The sequence below is a fragment of the Cygnus atratus genome, chromosome 12 (genome assembly GCF_013377495.2).
Source record: "Cygnus atratus isolate AKBS03 ecotype Queensland, Australia chromosome 12, CAtr_DNAZoo_HiC_assembly, whole genome shotgun sequence".
Lineage (NCBI taxonomy): Eukaryota > Metazoa > Chordata > Aves > Anseriformes > Anatidae > Cygnus > Cygnus atratus.
This window is the reverse complement of record NC_066373.1, coordinates 12,229,097-12,249,147: the sequence shown is the minus strand read 5'-3', so window position 1 is coordinate 12,249,147 and position 20,051 is coordinate 12,229,097. Positions and strand designations below refer to the sequence as shown.

Genomic DNA, 20,051 nt, shown 5'->3' with positions numbered 1-20,051 from the left:
CCGCCGCCCGCAGCCCGGCCCCGGTGCCTGGAGGTGCCGGCAGCCGCCATCTTCCCGCCTGCCCCGCTCGGCCCGGCCCCGCTCCCTCAGCCGGGGGCTGGGCGGCGCCTCGGCGGCGGCGGGCGGTGCTGTCCGCGGCGCTCCGCTCCTGCAGCCGCCGGGGGCGGCGCCGTGAGGCGGCACCGCCGGGACCGCCGAGCTGGCGGAGATGGTGCTGGACCCGGGGGCGGCGGCGGCGGCGGCCGGCGGGCAGGGCCGCGCCGTGCTGGGCGCGCTGCCGGGCCGCGATGGCTCCCGGCCGTGCTCCTGCCCGTCCCCTCCGCCTCGCCCGGGGCCGGGCAGCTCGCCCCGGTGCCCGCGGGGGACCCGGCGGCTGTCGGAGAGCGGCGCCGGCATGCGGCGCAGCGGCAGCACTTGCGCCGTGAGCGGCGGCAGGATGCGCTCCGCCGCCTCGCTGCCCCACATCGGGCGGCCGCGGGGCGAGGAGGGCGGCGGCAGCGGCGGCGGGGGCGGGCGGCGGAGCCCCTGCCTGCTCGTGGCCCTGCGGCCGCTCAACGTGGACGCCGAGCGGGAGCGGTTCTTCCGGGCCCGCTTCGCCTACGACCCGCAGTTCGAGTACGCCGAGCCGGTGCCCGAGGCCGTGCTGGACAAGTACCGCGCCGCCTCCGACCGCTTCGTGGCCCAGGTGAGCGCCGGGTGCGGCCGCGGGGACGGGCGCGGCCCCGACTGCCAGCCCGGTGAGCGGGGGGGGGCTCTCCCCGAGCCCTCCGTTTGCCAAGGCCGTCGCCTCCGTTTGGGCGGCGGGAGCATCGCCCCTGGTCCTCCCGTCCGCACGGTGAGCGTCGGAATGGCAGCCCCGGGGAGAAGTGCGGGTGTGCTGGGTTGCGCTAGGGGCTGCACGCTCCTCCCCTTCCCCCGGCCCCTCGAGGAAGGCCATGTGGGGAGGAAAACAAGCGTTAAGGTGTTGGTGAGCTGAGAGCCCCCCTTCAGCTCCAGGACCCCCAGCACCGGGACGTGGAGGTGTTGGAGTGGGTCCGGAGGAGGCCACGGGGATGATCAGGAGGCAGGAGCACCTCTGCTGTGAGGAGACACTGGGAGAGCTGGGGCTGTCCAGGCTGGAGAAGAGAAGGCCCCGGGGAGACCTCATAGCAGCCTGCCAGCCCCTAAAGGGGGCTGCAGGAGAGCTGGGGAGGGACTCTGTGTCAGGGGTGTGGGGACTTTGTGTCAGGGGTGTGGTGACAGGACAAGGAGTAACGGCTTTACATGAAAAGAGGGAAGGTTTAGACTAGACATTTGGAAGAAATTCTTACTGTGAGGATTGTGAGGCACTGGAACAGGTTGCCCAGAGGAGTTGTGGATTCCCCATCCCCATCTAAGCTCTCCCTTAGCTAAATATTCTACCTACAGCAGTAGCACACCTTCTCTGCCCAGGGGATGACCCCTCCTGGGGCTGGACCACGCTCCGAGCCTCACGCTGCCTACAGGTGTGCAGCCGTGGTTCAGAGCTGGTGCTCTGTGAGGGAACCCTGGCATGCTTGTGTTAGAAATAATGGGCGAGGAGCTGCAGCACAAGGTTGGCTTGCCTTTGAAGCAGCCCCCAGCCTGTGTGTCCTGGCGGTTGTGTTTGGTCTGTTTTCTGGAAAACCTCAAGGTTGTCCTGCGTGGCAGCACCCATAACACACAACTGTTGGCAAATGTGGACAGTAGCTGGCTGTAGGCACTTTTTACGGCAGTCTGTGTGTTTTATTCTTAACTGCTTCGCTTGGATATAAGCTACTGAAATATTCCTGGCTTGTTCTCCGCCATAGATAATAATTACGCATGGATGACAGCAAGCAGAGCACCCAGTCATCTGAGCAAGAGGGAACAGGCAGGAGGCAAGAAGGAAGCAGCTTTCACGATGCTGTTTGTAAACAAGCCCCAGCCCTTGCCCAGGCACTGACAGGCTGACGTGGGCAAAGGAGGCAGAGCTGGACGGGACAGCAGGGGCTCGCTGTGAGGAGCAGCTGCGAGCAGGCCATGCCCTGAGGACTTTAAACTTGTTGCATCCGTACAGCTGAAGCAATTTTGTTCAAGTAAGCAGTGCACACATCAAAGGGGGATGCACTGTGCACGAACTCATGCACATTAAAAGTCATGCTCGCTCTTTGTTGAGGCCATGTGGAGCCTTTAGAGATCAGTCTTGGTATGGGCCGGGATGTCACGCTGATGTAGGAAAGGTTTGTCTGCAGTGATGACCATCTTAGTTGCTTCAGAGGAAGAGGAAAAAAATGTCATTAGTAACTATCAGACTGGCACACAAGAGGTGCTTCTTTGCACCACTTAGTTGGGAGTTTTCCTGTAGTGTTTCGAAGAACAGCTTCTTGACTGCTTAGTTTCTTGGTTTTTGACCACTTACTTGTTCTTGTATTGCAGAGATGAGAAGAGAGTACTTGTTTTCATTTTGGTATGCAGCAATCGTATCACCTCATGCTTCTGCATCTCTAGATGAATGTTATCTGGGCTGCTTGGTCCCTTTCAGTAAACAACTTTCTAAAGAGTTAGCCTTCTCTGGTGCTGTTTCTGCTGCACCTCCACCCCGGTGACATTGGTGCCAGCAGTGCTGTTTTGGGGGAGGTAGTCTGATTCCTGTAATGACCTTGCTTGCTTTTCAGTGATTTCTTTTGTTCCTTCCTGCATTTAAGTGTGTTTGAGTCCCTGATTAATGCAGTAAATGGAATTGTTCAGAGCTACTTCCCCTCTTCTAGGACAGTTGACTTACAATATGAATAATTGAATTTATTTGTCTCTGTGCATTACTTTGAATGAAACAGTCTTCATAAATGGCGTGAATGTTCTCATCCTGGTTCTTACACTCATTGCAAGAGATATTAGTGTTAAATATTTCTCCCTATCTTTACAAGTTCTCTGATGTCTGTGTGATGTGTCTTGGGAGAACAGGGGCTCTTCTGCCTTCTGGAAAAAGCACAGCATGCACAAGTCATGAGTGAGAGCTGTTGAGAAATATTTAAATTCTGTAATTTGGATGGGAAAGCCTTGTGGAGGTGAGTGCTGAGTTAAAGAGGAGATGAATGGGAACCTGGCAGCACTGGTGCCAGTAGTCCTTTGCTGATACCCTGCAGTTGCCTCCTTTCAGTCCCTTTTATTTTGGGAGACTTTTTTTCTAGGCAGCTAACAAATGTCTTTTAAAAACCTGCATTAGTCATGGAGCTTAAATTAGGGGTTTTTTTTGCTAAGTTAACATCTTTGTACACACCAAAATCTGCTCCCTCCCTGTTCATACTTTTCATGTTTTGAAATTAATGACCCCTTCAGTTCTGCCGAATCGGCTGCTCTGCACATGCATTGTGGGTTTTTTGTTTGTTTGGGTGTGGGTTTTGTTTGTTTGTTTTTCATAGAAACTGAATAAATCAGAAGGGTCCTCCTAGCCTCATGACAACAGAGATCAAGAAGACCGTGTGTTGGCAACCCAGTTTGTCAGAGGACTGAGAACAGCATCAAGGCAGGGCTTGGACCCCCACCTGAGTGCTTGCTGCCCCTCGACACGTGGTGGTGCGTGTGCTTGTGGGCTGAGCTGGTGACAATCTTCTGCCCCGAGAGCCGGCCAGGACACTGTCTGGGCAGGAAGGGCTGACGTGGTGCTCAGCAGCTTCTCAGAAAAGCAAATGTGGTATCTTAGGAATTCTGCTGTCTGTGACCTGTCTGAAAGTCGGCGCAGAACGTGCTCTTTGTGCACCATCTGTGCCCAGTTCCTCTTTGCCTCGTGCTTTTGGTCTTAAGGCCCCGAGTGCAGCTTAGTGCCCGTCTCATGGCTCGGGATGGGGCTGAGCAGCAGCAAAAGTGCTAGCAGAGAAGGTTGTAGTCACTGAGCTCCTGAAGGCAGCAAATGTGAGGGGTTAGATGTTAGAAGCAAGTGACCTTCAGGCAGGGAGCGAAGGCTGTGGAGCACCAGGGCTCCCAGAGCAGCGGCGTGCCATAGCGAGCTGTCGTCCCCATCTTCAGCAGAGATGGCAACATGGAGAGAAAAGAGGGGGGTTGCAATCACAGAAGTGGAACATCTTAAACAAAAGCTGCTCCTGGAAAGACAGAATAAGTGAGCTGAGAATAAAATTTAGCTGCTTAGGGGATATTGTTCAGGGAAGGAAAATCTGGAACTTCTGTCGTGGGAAAGAAGGGCAGTCACAGAGCCCCTCTTCCAGGCCATCGCTGTGGCTGTTCCAGGTGGTGTGAGTGTTTGCGTGGGCAATAAGCATCTGTGTCATAACCCTGGGTGTCCTTAGGAGCAGGGAAGGGGATGGCAAGGGAGGGGGTGAAAGCTCCTGCAGGGCTGCAGCCAGTGGCTTTACCAACCATCAGGGTGAGATGGGAGAAAGGACACTCTGCACCTGGGTTCAGGAGGCTCCTCACAGCTTCCTCTGCTCCCAGACTCGGGTGTGTATGAGAAGAGGCCCTGGGTAACACAGAGCTGAGGTCTGATCCAGGATGTGGCTCCCATGCTCAGTGTGAAGTTGCCCTCTACTTTGTGCGTGGCGTGAGGTTCGGTGGAAGTTGGTGCTGTGGTACAGGTCTAGTAAAGAGGCAGTACTGATGGTGTCTGGGATAAGAGTTGTAGTGAAACCACCGCCAAAGGCATGAGTGCCCCTTCATTGGTAAGTACATAACCGTGCTTTTAATTCCCTGTGGAAGCCACGCATCCTCCTGGTCCCCGACCTGGCTGTTCATGCAGTCAGCCCAGGTGCGCTGAACACTAGCACCACAATCATTTCCAGTCTGTAAAATACTAGTGATCAGCTTATCTCATCCCTCTCGCAGTAAGTACGGTTCCCAGTAGGGTCTGAACTTGCAAAAGCAGCATGAGTTGGAGGAGGAGGAGGACAAGGAGCAAAGTGTGCAGCTCAGCTGGAGGAGGTAGTTAAAATGCACACAGTTTTGTCCTGAGCTAAAAAGCTCAGCAGCACAAGGTGAGCAGGAATCCTGCAAGTAGCCCTTCAGCCAGGTTTACAGATGCAGTAAAACTGCGGAAAAAGTCCAGAACAAGCGCCAAGGAGCTATTGTATTCATCCAGTTTGAAATATGCATTAATAGGCTAGAGAGAGGCATTGCTTGAAATTGACAATGCAAACTCACTTTCTGGGTAAGAAACAGACTAATAAATGTTTGCATTGTATAGATGGTACATGAATGTTAATGCTAATAAAATAGCACATGCTGCTCTTATTAAGGTGCTGTTTTTGCAGTAGGCTGGTTGTGTTGAGACCCTGCCTGAAGAAGAGGAAGCAGCATTGCTGCCAAGAGAAATGCTCGTTATGGGGGCTTTGCTACATGGCATGCTCCTCTGCTGAGAGTTTGCGTATGCGGTCCTGACCCTTTTGTGTCTTGAGTGCTTTGTTGAAATCGTCATTTCTACAGAAGTTCTGCAGAGCAGATGTGGTAGCTGGTGAAGAGCAAACAGCCTGAGCTGCTGCAGTCATTTTAACTTTCCCACCTCCTTTTTAAAAACTCTGCGGCTGATTTGTACTAATTTTGTTGTCCTGATATAGCAGAGGGCAACAAAGATTCTTACTTCTTACAGATTACTCTTCTGCAACTCCAGTCATGAGCCCATCCTGTTTTCATACTTGCTACTTTTATGCCGGGCCAGAAGATATCTTGTGCCAGGAGCTGTGCTCTCTCAGATGCCTTCCATGCTGTGAGTTCCTGAAATCAGGCCAGTGTTGCAATAAGCAACTAATAAGCAGGTTAATAAATTTGCAAACACTAAAGTTTCAAAGAGGAAGTGAAAGCAGAAAAGATTAAAGTAATCATGGCTTTAACATCTAGAAGCGGCATGCTACACACAGTAAGGCTGTTTCAGTTCTGCTTTGCCCGATTCCCAAAATAGACATTTGTGAGGATTTCTGAAACAACAAAATGCAGACAGCATATGCTGCGGGCCATGCTGGCAGTGTTACGTATCGATCTGTCCTGGTACTTGCCTACCATCGAGATGTCCTAGTCTCACTCTTCTGTTAGGTAACACAAAAATGTCTCACCTCACAGGCTCTTGACACTTTGCAGTTGCTTGAATCCTTTATCAGTGATTCCTTCGGCTGGGTTTTGTTACACCTGGGACTTTTGGTGCTGTGGAAGATGTACTTGAGAGCGGAGAGGGTGTTTTGACCAATATTTTGTTTGTGTGTGTGTGACAGGCAATTAGGATCATTCATGCTGTCCTGGAGAAGTATGGGACCTATGAGAGCTTTGAAGTTGCCACTGGTGGGAGACTGCTGAGCAAATGCCAGATCTGGTCTGTTATTCGAAAGTACATGCAGAAGGAAGGCTGCGTGGGAGAGGTAATCATCGTCCTTGTTTTTTATCATTTGTAAAATAAATGTGCAAAATATTTTATTTTTCACCAGTGCTTTTGTTCAGCAAAGTGTCAATTCTGATAACAGTCCAGTTAAGAAGTGTTTTGGGTACAGAGAAGAAACCTACTCGCTGGGGGAGAGAAGCTTGAGAAACCCGTGTCTCAGGGCAGGAGTTAAAGTAGTATCTGAGACCTGAGTTTGTAGTGCAGCATGCAATAAACAAACTTGGTGGCATTTTTGATTGCAAAAGGATTTCACGAAGGTTTTCAACAGTCCTCTGCATTGCTGTGTTGCTTCTGGAGATGCTGGACTCGTTCTGAGTAGCTTCTTCAGGCTATTTACGGCTCCCAGCAAAGGCCACCACTGCGTAAGAATCTGGAGGTGGGTTGGACAAATGTGGTACAAACACAGGATTTTTTTAGCCTGGCCATCGCCTGATGCAAGCTCAGGGCCGGGTGTTTTGTGCAGCTTTTGGCAAGCTGGGAGGGGCAGCACCTCTCAGTATCAAGCTGCCTGAAAAGAGCGGAGCAGCAGAGTGGGCTGCAGCAGCAGTTGGGCTGCGTGCTCCTGAACCTGGCCTCAAGGAAGAGCAGGGTTTGGGGCAGGGTTTGGAGCAGGACGGAGCGAAGGGAAGCAGGTCTACCTTTCTCTTTCACCTCGCAGTAAATCGCTCTGCTTTTCTACTCTGAACTGTGGCTCCCTTCCATCTCTGGCATGGCTCCTGGCTGGCTGCATCCTGGAGTTGGGGAGCAGGTGCTGGTTGTGTCTCCCCTCCTCCCCCCAGTTTCCCTTGATTTCTCATTCCAGAAATATCTCCCTTTTATGCTTGAGAGATAGCGGAGCTGCTGCTTGGCCGCGTGGCCAGGCACAGGGGTGGGGAGTATTTTGCTGCCTCCATGAGGCATCAATTACCGTTGGGAAGAATAGCCTATTTCTGCTAGCGGTGGTATGGCAGAAATCTCTGACAGCTGGGTTCATTCACATGTTCAAAAGCAGAGATGGGGGAGAGATTTCCTCCTGTTCTCTGGGATGTACTGGGTTATGGCGCTTCGAAACTCCAAGCTGAGGCTTTCAGAGTGGCAAATACCTCGTTGAGATATTACTGGGGGTAATTCAGCTGCGTGGGAAGGAGGGTGGAAAGTTCAGCATCTCTTACTGCTCCTTGCTGCACATGCCGTGCTGCTTTGTGACAGTGCCCGCTGGGCGCAAACCTAGGTCTGGTGAGGCAGGAGGGATTTTCAGCTGGCTTCCTGAAGTTAGCCAAATAACCTCCCCCCTTCCAAAGAAAACAAAACCCCTGCTGCTCTGTAACAGTGGAATTGCAAGAAACTAAGCCAGAAATCTCAGGCACTTAAATAAGCAGGTAAAAAAGAAACAAGTTCCTTCCTTTCAGCTTGTTTACCCCTTGGTTCCTGCTCTCTCAGGAGCACTGTCCCTTTCTCCCTCATCTCAAAGTCTCAGTGAAAAGCTGAAAACAAAATGTACCTGTGTCCATTCATCTCGTCCAGTGGTCTCTGCCTGCTCCTTGTACTCCTGATGCTGCTGTCACAGTTGCGTGGTTGGAAACCTGCTCTCCTTTAACACCGAGCTCACAGGTGTTACAAAGCAGGGTGAGGAGCTTGAGGATTTGTCTGTTCCAAGAGTGTTTCCTGGCAGCTGGACATGCACAGGGAGGAGGGATGCCCCGTGGCTTCGTTTGAGGGGCTTTCTCCTCTTCCTGCCTGCAAGATGTGTGCAAAACACTTCCATGGCTCCAGGGCCAAGTGTTGAGAAGTATTTCTGGGCCTCGCTTTGTTTTTTGCTTGCAGAGTTGCCTTTGGCTGTAGGGCACAAGGAGGCAGAGGTAGCGTGCACAAGTGCTAGCTGGTGTAGGAGGCTTCCTCACCCTCGCCGCCTGGCAGCAGTGCAGGGTTCAGGTGAAGTTCCTCCTCCAGCTCCGCGTGGCTTGCTCTGAGGTCCCCGGAGGCGTCCCTGGGATGTGGATGTGGTACCAAAGTCCTCCTCAGCCTTTGTTCTCTGTACGTGCTAGGTTGGTACCAGACAGTGGTTTGGGGGTTGGTTTTGTTTGTTTTGCTTTGGGGTTTTGTTTGTTTTTATTGAAAACCCAAATGACAAAACAAACAAACAGAACTGAAGTCATTACACATTTCACTTCTACGGAAGTTTCCTTGCCCCCCAGGGATTACCTGTCAGCCAGCGATGTGCCTTTACAAAAAGCAAAAAGAATCATACTTTGTTCTCGAATCTTAACTTATAAACACCCACTTATGTTCTCTCTCTTTATTTTATTAATTGATTAAATTCAGCTATTACGTTCCTCTCTGCTAATCTAAAACAAATTGTTCCATCTGGGCAGAAAAACATCTTTTCTTAAATATTAGTGTATGACTGACTTTCTGCCAGCCCTGTGTAATTTTCCCTTTGTTCAAGGGAACTAAGAGTTCAATTATTATGTTTGCACATTGGAGTGCAAGGTACATGGCTCATTTATTCTGAAACTTCTGATAAGCGCCTGTAAAATCATTCAAACATTGGTTTGTGCATTACCAGTCACTACAAATCGTGTTGGATTTCCCTGGGGAAGGGAAGAGGGAAGTGTTTCACCTGTTCCTGCACAGCAAGTGTTGTGAAACGTTGCTCCTGCTATGGGACAAAAACTTGCTGGAACTCCTGTCACTGCTGCATTGCTGATGATTTCACGCCCTATCGAGGCACAGAGTGGCTTCATGGAGCCATCTACCTCCCTCCCCTCCCTGCTGCCTGTGTCTGTATTTCCTGACTGCTGTGTGCTGTACGCTGTCTGCTCTGTCGTGCTGTTTGCTTTTCTGTTGCCAATTTCATGTTGGACATTAATCATAATGAGTTTCTTTTAAAAAAGAAAAAAGAAACTCTACCCGTGGGGCCCCGCAGGTCACCCAGCTGCTAGGGGCTGCGTCAGCTGCGAGCACCCTGCGGTTTTCCCGTCGCCTTCACTGCAGAGCATCGCTCTGGCAGGATGCGGGAGGCACCGCCACCCCGCAGGGCTCAGTACGGGTTTTCCTGGTGCAGGTCTCAGCCCTGCGGTGCCTCCCCAGTCATAGAATCAGAACAGCTTGGTTTGGAAGGGACCTCAGAGTTCATCCAGTTCCAGCCCCATCAGAGATGGAAGAGCACAGAACCGGGCTGTGCCGTGCTGCTGCGACGTAGAAAAGCTCCCAGGCCTGTTTGACCTGTGCTGCAGAGGCTTCCTCGGCACTGGGGGCAGCCCCAAAACCACGAGGTGCTGCATATTTGGGAGCTGGGCATGCAGCATGGGCTGTTGGCCTGCAGATGAGGAAAATGCCGTCAAAAGCTTGTGTCTGGTGTGGCCAAAGCGTTCGCGAGGGGCTGTGGGTGTGCAAGCGTGGGTGTGCAAGCATGGCTGCTGCTTTCTCTGCCTGGCCTGGCTGCGATGCAACTCCAGACCTTCAGCTGCATCAACCAGAAACACGAAGTCGAAACTTGTGCTGCTTCTCTTTCCAGTTAATTAGCAAGCAAACAGCACTTTGGGGGATGCTAAAATAGAGCTGCCTGGCCCGAGTGAAGCCCCAGGACAAACACTTGCGCAACATCTAGACGAGTCTTTACGAAACTGGCAAGGAGAATGATTGTTTGGGTGTACAGTAGGAAAGGAGGCATACCTTGCTCCGGTGCTCCAGCGATCTGAGCAGCCTGCAGATGGGCAGGGCCGGTGGCGTTAGCTGCCAGGGTGGTGTCAGTGCAGAGCGCTCCCCTCGCACTCCTGCGCCCATCCCTGGCACTCGAGGTGCAGAGGGATGGTCTGAGCTGTGATGAAGGCAGGATACCAGTTTCCAGCACCCCAGGGAGCATGTTTACGGGTAAGTATTTGCACCACAATTAACTTTACGTATTCGAGAGTTTCTTTGGCATGGTCCGTGCTGCAGGTTCTGAAGCTGTTTTGGTTGTGTTCTGGCTCAGGGCTGAGGTGACGCTGCCGGAGCTCGGAGGCCTCCTTACAGTTGTCATGGATCTCCCAGCTGCTCCCAGTTTGCACCAAAGTAACCCTTGACTCTGTCGGTAAGTATTACGCAGTCATCCATGGCACTGTGAAATGTCCTTAGTTTTAGTGCTCCTGGCTAGCGTGTCCCTGGGTCCTGCCAGCAGTGCTCGCCCTGCCCCATCCCACCCCAACCTGCCAGGACTGAGCAGAGACACACTGCTGTCTGTGCTGCAGAGCCGGTGAGAGGCTTTGGCTCCATCAGCATCCCCTGCTTCCTCCCACAGTTTTTGGGGATGAGCTCTTTTCTCTGTCATCACACCCACAAACTGTACAGACAGCTTCGTGGCCCGCAAGGATGTGCTGGAGATTGTACTTGGAATTCAGGCTTGAGGTGTGAATACTGGTCAAAACGAGAGAAATCACAGATCTGGAGAGTTGGCCCTTCTGCCCCAGGAGTAAGACTTTGGCGGCAGTTGTAATCTCCTGTTCTCACAGTATCTGTGCCTAGGCAAAATGGGGGTCCTGAAATAAGGAGAGTGATGCTGCCCGTCGGGAATATGGGCTGTCCAGTGCAATTGCTCTGCAGACCTGACTTGATTACTCAGCAAAAGCCAGCCTTAGAAAAACCTGTGCTCTTCTCCCTTGGGTTCTGCAATACATTATTCGGTTTTGGAATTGGGATTTGGAGAGTGCCTGGGGTTCTGTAACAAAGATGCCGAAGGCTGGGACGAGTGCACTGTAAAGCAGTGGTGACTGGGCTGACCTTGCAAGGGTCTGTGCTTTCCGGTGGAAGCCTCAGGTTTCAGTGCCAGTTGCTGAATCCAGAGATGTACTGCGGGCAGTGCAAGGTGAGCATGGAAGCTGCAGTCGTCCCTGGTGATGTGCAGTTTCCCTCTGATTGCTCCTGGAGAGTTGGCTCTGCACAGAGCAGTTCTTGGAGCTTCTGCTCCATAAGACAAAACAACGCTATCACTGGATTGCAAACAAACACACGAAGAAACCTCCACAAGCCAATGCCTCTAAAAAGTCATCAGGCTTTCCTAAAAAGGATGAACAAGGAATTACATGGCGAATTTTTGCCTGTCTTCAAATTGTTGTGCGCCCCAACCACCCTGCATGCATCCATAAGACCATATTGTTGGTGCTCACATGTGGACTGTGACGTGCAGCTGTACCCTTGGCTGCAGGGCTCCTCATCCTCCAAGTGGTCACTGATCCTCTTTCCCAACCCTCACAGCAGTCTGCTTTCTTCCCTCAGTGGTTTTGTTCCCCCGCCCAACTCTGTTTTCTCTTATCTCCTGCTTAGGAGACCTTCATCCCCTTTCCCTTGAATGTCACATGGCCTTTAGCCACTGCAGACCAGTGGCTTCCTGAGCCAGAAGGTGTTGGTGTGTGCAAAACCCCTTCCATTCGTCTGACCAATTTTGAACCATTGTAAACCAGCGGGGTGCACAGTTTACTGATGCTTCTTTGTCCTGAATCTGCTTCCTAATCGCTTTACTTGATGTCATCTAGCTCTTGTACAGAAACTAATAGTTTCCTTTTCATATAGTTGGGTTCAGTGTTGCTGTTCTGTGTTGTTTTTACTTTTCCTTTACCATGAGAGAAGAAAAAAAAGGTCACAAGTGCTGCTGTTGACTTGAATTCTTCCTCTAAAGATTCAGGGGTGTTCTTGCTTGGAGTTTTCCTCGATTCACATTGTGCTGAGGGAGTGCTTTCTTCCTTTTAATTCTTACCAGCTTATCCCAAAAGTGCTTGTGCCACTAGGCATCTGGACCTGGTTTCAGCTCTGAGCATCACATTCTCAGCTACCTTTGATTTTCCAGCAGCTGATTCTGTTCTCCTTGCTCACCTTGGTGGGTGTCAGATAGGAAAAGGGAAGGAAAACAGATGGCTTTGAACTGCTCCATCTGCCTTCTGTTTATCAGGCACGATACCAAAGATTGATGGGCAGTGCTTGCCTTCCAGTGTGGCTAGACTTGTCGGTTCTTTTTTGCCAGGGTCCATGCCGAATGCTCACACTGTGTCAGCAGATCATCAGTGCTGTGGCTTCAGCAGTGAAGGCCTGTGCCGTCTGGGCCTGGTGATACCTGGGGCCTACATGCGAAGCATTTTCCCCAGGACCCTTGTACATAGGACTTAGGGGTATGTCAGGCCTGGTGATAAATCCAGGGCAAAAAATCATCTCTCCACCCTTTAAAGCCAGAGCGCTCTGTTGCAGATGTTGCTCGCCGCTTATTGAAACAGCAGTGTCTCTACCTCTGCGGGCCTCTCCAGAAGAGGGATCTTGTCAGAAGAGGGACCTCCCTGACCCAGCCCAGCCCTGGCAGCCCACCCTGACTGCAGCAGTGGTAAGACCTTGCTGGGCATCCATGGGGACACACCCGCTGTTCAGTGAGGGCAGCACTCAAGCAGGAGCACTCCTGGCATGCAGGTTCACTGTCGCCGCTGAGCATCACCCTGGCATTCAGAACAACTTCTTCCCACTGTCAGAGCCACGTCGACATCTATGCAGGTGTAGGAACCAATGTTCTCTGGGGAAGCAATCTAAGCTGCAGCTGGTCTGAGAGATGCTTTTAGCCATTGTGTGAGACCTGAGAGGAAGAAATCAAAGGGCCCTGTATCACTCCTGTAATCAGTAGTGGGAGAAAAAAGTATGAATTTCCAGCATATTCACTCCTGTCAAGTAAGGAGCAACCTGTGCTGTGGATGAAAGAAGAGTTACATTCTTCAGCGTGGCATTACCCCATATTGTCCACGGACGGGTCAGGTTATCATGAAGCCTGGCTAGTTTTCTTCAGTGTTGGGGATTAAGGTGCCAGTGCAGACAGGAAGGGAGAGCTGGGTGTTGTCACAACAGCGGAGATGATCTGCATGGAGCATTGACCTCTGTAACTTGATCAGTGTTGTTAGACTCCCAGGTTTATGCAATATTGCTGTCATTTGCATGGAATCTTTTACAGAATTGTTTTCACAGTTAGCTTTTGAACTATTGAAACTTGAACTGTTCAGGGGATGCCAAGTGAGCAGCAGCCTCCCAGAAACGACCAGCTGGGATAATCCCAATGAAGCAGCTCCCTCTGGTACAGAGCTTAGAGGAGACCTGGAAAACCACTGGATACATGTTGTTGTCCTTGTGGAATTCAGTGTTGTGTGGTCAAGGGTGGACAATTGGAAAATGGAGAAAAGCAGAGACCTCAGTGAATTATTTTTATTATTATTATTTTAAACAGACTGGGGGAAAGCAGACGTAAGAGAGAGCTTTTACCCTAGAGAAGAAGTTATTTTTTTTTCTGTATCTACCCAGGATTTTCTAGTACCTAAAGACCACCCCACTTGTGTTTTTTTTCCCTGTAGGGGCAATTAAGAGAGACAAGACAAGATGTGGACCTTGCCTGGCCTGTCCCAGCCAGCTGAGCATCATGTGCTAGCTGGTGTTCTTGCAGTTGAAACCCACAAGCTGACACAGCGCATCGTTCTGTGCTCCTCGTAGAAGCTGTAGGTCAAACAGCGAAGCCTGGGGGACATGGGATTCTGAGATGAGTTCAGGCACCAGTTCTGTGTTGAAGAACACAGCAATGACTTCGAGGGAGCAGGAAGAGTGCTGTGACAACGAAATGCATTCCTTATCTTCTACTTTAAGCTCTGCCCTTGTCTCTTCTCTTCCCCTCCCAGGTTCCAGGATTTCAGCCCCAGCTAGCTGTATTTGGGACTGCAGTGCAGGATGTCTAGGTTGTATTCCTGTCACACCGAGCTGACATAAAAGATGGGAATTGGTTAAAATAATACCAAAATGTGGCTCATATGTGCCTCCTTATTTCTGCTTACAGTGAAGCTGTCTCTGGTTTTCAGCTGCATCTCCTAAAATCTGCAGGACCCAGCTGACCAAGGTACCAGGTCAGGACTGGTGCCTGAGGACAAGGTCCAGAGCGGTGACCTCTGCGTGCTGGCTGGGTGCAGGAAGGGGCAGCAGAAGTGCAACTTTTATTTATTTTGAATTGTTTACTGGAGCAGAAATAAAGCTCAAGGATGCTCCCATGTTAAAAGTAAATTTGCAAGTCTTTTCTCTGTGTCTTCTGTAGTTGTCTATTTTAATCCAGTTAATTGTGGTGTAAGTCTTTTATGCTGTTAATTAGCACAGTAGTAGATTCTGCTCTGTTATGATGCACTTCTGGCTTTAATGGACAGCTTTACACAATAATAAATCAGGGTTTAAAACAAGCTGATTCAGTCTCCTCTCTTTCTTTTATAAAAGAAGAACTGTAGTGTAGTAGTATGTGTGCGCATCAGTTTGGGCTCTGCTAGCAGTTTGGCAGTGAAAGACAAGAAGCTGAGAGGCAATTCTTGCTCAGGAGTGTGACGTTTTCAGCTTTCTGCTTTTCATCCTGAAGTTTCAACCATGAAATAAGTGTTTTTAGAGTTCATACATGTGTGGCAGATGGATTTTTGAGATGCAAATGGTATGTGCCCATGAGTCCTGTATGCCTGGCTGAATGGGGTTTGGTTCTTCCTCTCGCTGGGGCGATGCAGGATCCCACTCCTGGATGGGTCTGAGAGCACTGATGTTGGATGTGAGCAGCTGTCTTGGTTCCATCATGCACAATATCTAGGTTTCCCAAAATAGCCGTTTCTTTCTGTATATTTACCAGCCCTGCTGAGGATTGCAGCTGGCAAGTGCCCAGGTAGGAAGCCTGACTACCACGTGTGTGGCTGGCAGCTCATGCTGCAGGTATGTTGGATGGATCTGTCCTTGTTGCTCTTCTCTTGAAGCCTTAAAAGGGAAAATACAAAGGAGATGAAGGTGTGAAAATGGATCCAGGTTCCCTTGGGGGATATTTTTGGTGGTTGCTCTAGGGGTTGGACCCATAACAAAGCAGTTAAGGCCCTATGAGAAACATTCCCATTGCTGTGTGTGTAGTGCTGAAGGAAAGCTGGTCAATGAAGTGGCTCTGTTGGGGCAAAGTGGCAAAGCTGGTGCTCTTTGTGCTTTGTTTCACATTGCACTGTACTGAAAAACCTTTGCCAGAGAAGCGGGAGCAATGCAGTCATGCGTGCAGGTGGCACACGGGCACTGCAACCCCAGCGTGCTCTGCCCTTGGCGGTGCGCGGGAGCCAGGCACCTGCTCCCCAGTTTTTCTCCAGTGCAAAAGCAGTGTGAGCCCCCGTGCTTCTCCCACTCCTGTGCCTTGCAGACCTGGTCTGGGCTAGCAGGGGTGAGGAGAGAGGGGCTTCAGGACACGCTGCTTGCTTGATCTTGGTCGGTTTATCACAAAAAGTAAAATGCGAAGGGTTAACTGGGCCACAAACTGCACCAGTCTCCACAGCTGCTGCTGATGGATGGAGGTAAATCCGAGTGTCACCAGGGGTCTCCTGGAAGGCTGCTGGTACTGCAGCAATTTGCCCCCCCAGTGAGTTAATTGGGGGTGCAGGAGATGCTGGGAGGGGATACAACAACTGGGCAGAGGACTTGGGACTAAGCAAAGAGATATTCCATGCTGTATGACGTCATGCTCAACAATAAAAAGGGCAAAGAGGGGGTTTAGGGAGGTTAGCCATCTTTTGGTTGGGGACTGGCTGGGCATTGGTCTACCCATGGGAGGTGGTGGGTGAAGATGGAAGGCGGCACGTGGCCCTTGGTCCTGCAGGCTGCAGGGATCTGCCTGCAGCGGGAGAGGTGCTGGAGATAGGCTGGCCAGGGCAGCCAGCTCCAGCACAGCCTGCTCAGAGTCCGTGGCTGTAGTAAGGCTAGAGGAGCTATTTCACGTTGGGCTCTGGACGTGTCCTGCTACATCTCTTTGCAGGGGGATCAGCTGTTCCCTCTTGGTGCCATCTAGGGACAGTGGCCTCCCACACTGCCACCATGTGTGTCCCCTCTCTCCCTGCCCAGGAAGTGGCTGTGGCTTTCCCAGGGTACAGGACTATTACCAAGATTTGATAGGGCAAGCGTTTTACAGTCACTGAATCACAGGATGGTTGGAAAGGGACCTCTGGAGGTCATCTGGTGCAGCCCCCTGCTCAGTCAGGGTCAGCTAGAGCAGGTTGCCCATTTTCTCATCAAGTCCAGGGAGCCCCCTGGTATCTGAAGTTTTGACATACCTCCTTTCTGGACTGGAACGGTTTTAGCGTGTTTTCTTTGGACACTTTGAAGAATGACCCAAGCCATCTTCCAGCAGTCCCGGGCTGCGTGTTGAGGAGGCTTGCTAACAGCCGCTTGCCCCCTTCTCCCTCCCGCACAGGTGGTGGTGCAGCTCACCGACGACCTCCTGTCCCAGGCCGTGATGATGGTGGAGGACAGCCGCCCGACGCTGGCGATCAACCTGGCCGGAGCCCGGCAGTACTGGCTGGAGGGCATGCTGCGCCACGAGATAGGTCAGCAGGGCCGGGGCAGCGGCGGGGACCGGGGGCAGAGCTGCCGAGCAGGGGGGAGGCTGAGCATCCCCCGATGGCCTTCATGCACATCAGCATCATGGCCTTGGGGCTGGGATAGCAGGCAGGATGAACACGATGGGGTTAAGCTTTTGGTGGCCAGCAGCGGCTCACCAAGTTGTTCCTGGCTGACGATGCTCGCTCTTGTCCCCCCAGGCACCCACTACATCCGCGGGGTGAACAACACCCGCCAGCCCTGGCACAGCTCGGAGGGCCGCAAGCAGTACAGCCTGAAGCCCGCCAACCCCACGGAGGAAGGCTTGGCCAGCCTGCACAGCGTCCTCTTCCGCAAGCAGCCCTTCCTCTGGCGCGCGGCCCTGCTCTACTACACCATCGAGCGGGCCAGCCGCCTCTCCTTCTCCGCCCTGTTCCAGGACCTGGAGCAGTACGTCCAGGACGCCGGCGTCCGGTGGGAATACTGCGTGCGGGCCAAGCGAGGCCAGACTGACACCTCTCAGCCAGGTACAGCTCGGGGAGAATGAAGCCTTCCATTTTTGGAAGTTTTTTTAAATTATTTATTTAAACAAGTGTGTTTTGGTGCTGGGTGGCTTTACCATCGCCAGACTCACAGCCAGAACATCCTTTAAAGTGGTGGCTCTGCTCCCCTCTCATCCCCAGTTCTGCTTTCACATGGGTTTACACTTATCTTTCTGGCAGTTTTGCACACAGGACAGCCCCATCACCTCTCCGGCTGCTCAGTCAGGCAGGGATGGATGGGGCAGCCCAGAGAGACCTGGGGGGTCATCCCAGTCCAATAGATCTGAGCAGAGCAACTTGTATAAGCTCCCAGGGAGCCAAAGGAGAAAGAGAGCATTTTTTTTAGGGGGTGAATTTAGATTCTTGCATTAAAAAAAAAAAGACAACTAATCCCAAGGAATGGTGAGTGTCCCTGTAAGAGGCTCTGCTGCCTTCCCTTCTTTTCCAAGGGCTCTGGCAGATGGAGGGTCGCTGCACTCAGCTGCCCAGGCTTTGTCTCAGCACAAGTCCCCAGTGCTGGCTCTGCTCATCCTTTGGGCCTTTCCTTCCTTCACACCCAGGAGGACAAGGCTTGTCCTGGGGAAATCGCCTGATTGCACTTCCTGGGCCTTCCCTCTTTTCCAGGCTGCTTCAGTAAGGACCAGGTGTACCTGGATGGGATACTCCGCATCCTGCGACATCGGCAGACCATCGACTTCCCTTTGCTGGCTGCCCTTGGAAAGGTAACAGCACGGGTCAGCAGTGGAGCACCACACCAGGAAGGGGCTTTCTGGTTCGGGGCAGCCAGGACTGTTGACGTGGGGAGAGCAAATACGGGTTTTTCCTGGGGCAGCAGGATGAGACGCTACTTCAGATGCAGTCTCAACTTCCCTCCGTACAACAGAAGTGAGCCTCAACCTTGGCTGGAAGGCATTCAGCTCTTTGTATTTCTGTGTACTTAGGGGTCTCCAAGCTAACACAGAAAGGCCGTGTGAGCTGTAAAGACCCAAGGAAGGGTGGGACAATCTATCCTCCTCCATGGGAGACCTTCAGGGAGAGGCTGGAGGCTGCTCTGAGGACCTTTCGTGGGTCTCCTCCCTCTGCTCAAAGGGCACATCCTGCGGAGTATGGCTGATTAAGGAAACCCACAGAAACATCACTGAGAGGCTCCTGGACACCTTAGCTAGCTTTTCTGCAATTGCAACCAGTGAAAGATTTTTTTTTGTGCACCCACATTGAGACATTAGTTTGGTTGTTTTTTGTTTTTTGTTTGTTTGTTTGTTTTTTGTTTTTTTTTTAAATTAAATATGCTAGCGCATAGAAGCTCCGCAGTATTACTTGTCCCTAGAATGACCAAAAAAAAAAAAAAAAAAAAGACCAAACCCCACAAACTCATCCTTGCAAATCCTTTCCTCACCTGGTGCCTCCCCGCAGGCTGGAGGGGAATTTGGGCAGCATGAGGGTGGAAACCCCAGCTGGGCAAGCAGAAAGGTCACAGTGGGCCAGAAACCCTTCATTGGCACCCACTGACCTGCCCACGCCCTTCTTCCCATCAGGTCTCCTACGAAGATGTGAACCGCCTGAAGAAATTTGGGGTGCTGGAGAAGGCCCGCATCCCCCACTTCATGCAGGACCTGGAGCGGTACATGAAGCAGCTCGACCACATCGTCACCACCAACCAGCTGAACGAGCAGGAGCTGGAGGAGCTGCTGCCTGACTGAGCGGCACCAGGCACCCCGCGTGTCTCAGCGCAGCCTGCCAGCACCTGGCTGCTGCTGCTGGCTCTATTTATTTGGTATTTATTGGGGCTGTCGAGCCAGTCCTTGCCTGGAGGAGACAGCACAGCTTGGGCTTCCGTCCGGGAGGCCAATGTGCATGTACCGCTGCGCAGGGTAGCGCAGCTGAGATGGTCAGTGTGGTTGTTGTTGATTGTCCCCCCCCCGCCCAGCTCCGTGCATTTTGGGGAGTGCTGTGCCACTCTGCGTGGTTTTGGGGAGACAAGGGTTTGGAGGGAGCCAGGGCAGAGCCTGAGAGCTGCACCGGTCCCGCAGCAGGAGGTTGCGCTGGGCTGGTTGCAGTGGGGAGAGCACGGGAGGATCCTCAGGGTACCAGGGAATGTTCCCAGCTCTCCTCATGCCCTCCCTGGCAGCAGGAGATACTTTAAGTCCCCCAAATAACCTCTGCTCTCCCTGCTCCTAGGTATCCGCCCTGTCCCGGCAGACCATGCAGACCCACAGATAATCATTATTGCGCACCCCAAATCCAGCCACTCTGCCTGGCATCAAGGCACAGGAGGACTCAGGGCGGGGAGCTGGCTTGATGTTATGAAAAAAAAGGTGTAATAAAAAACATGTAATGGAAACTACGTGTTGGCAAAATGTTACGGATCGCATCGAGTGCGAAAGCCTGGCTGGCACCACTGCTAACACAGCCTGCTCACATGGGCAAAGCTGCATGTTTCTGAGCTGGTGGGTCAGGAGCAGGAAGAGGTCACCAGGGTGTAAAACCACCTAATGAGCAGGGACAGCACAAGTAAATTAAAGCAGGCAACAGCAGGTGTTGCCCTGAGCCGTACATGGTTTCCAATGTGGGATCTCTGCCACAGTCACAGAACCCCAGCTAAGCCATCCATGGAAGTTTTTAAAACAAAACAAAAAAAAAGATTTGGTTTTTGCTTCTGCTAGCTGGAGCTCGTCATCCCACTGAGCTCCCCTAAAGGTAGTACAGGCCAATTTATGGCTCCAGAGAGCCCAGGCTCAATCCCAAGAGCTCCAAGTTTGGCTACAAGCTCAGTTCATAACCCTCCAGCTGCTCCAGACACTCCTCCCAGTCTCACAGGGCAG

General features: G+C 52.0%; 1 protein-coding gene across 2 annotated transcripts; it reads left to right on the top strand.

Moving 5' to 3' along the window:
* Positions 1-208: 208 nt before the first annotated feature.
* Positions 209-19,930, top strand: MATCAP1 (microtubule associated tyrosine carboxypeptidase 1). 2 transcript variants are annotated; one of them, XM_035543748.2, is made up of 6 exons: positions 209-685; positions 6,189-6,332; positions 16,563-16,695; positions 16,909-17,214; positions 17,854-17,951; positions 18,765-19,930. In XM_035543748.2, exons 1-6 carry the CDS (start codon positions 209-211, stop codon positions 18,927-18,929), a joined length of 1,323 nt encoding a protein of 440 aa, XP_035399641.1. In that variant the 3' UTR covers positions 18,930-19,930. The 2 variants fall into 2 exon arrangements, with proteins under 2 accessions (XP_035399641.1, XP_050569111.1); XM_050713154.1 differs by lacking the exon at positions 209-685 and adding an exon at positions 5,584-5,689.
* The last annotated feature ends 121 nt before the right edge of the window (positions 19,931-20,051 follow it).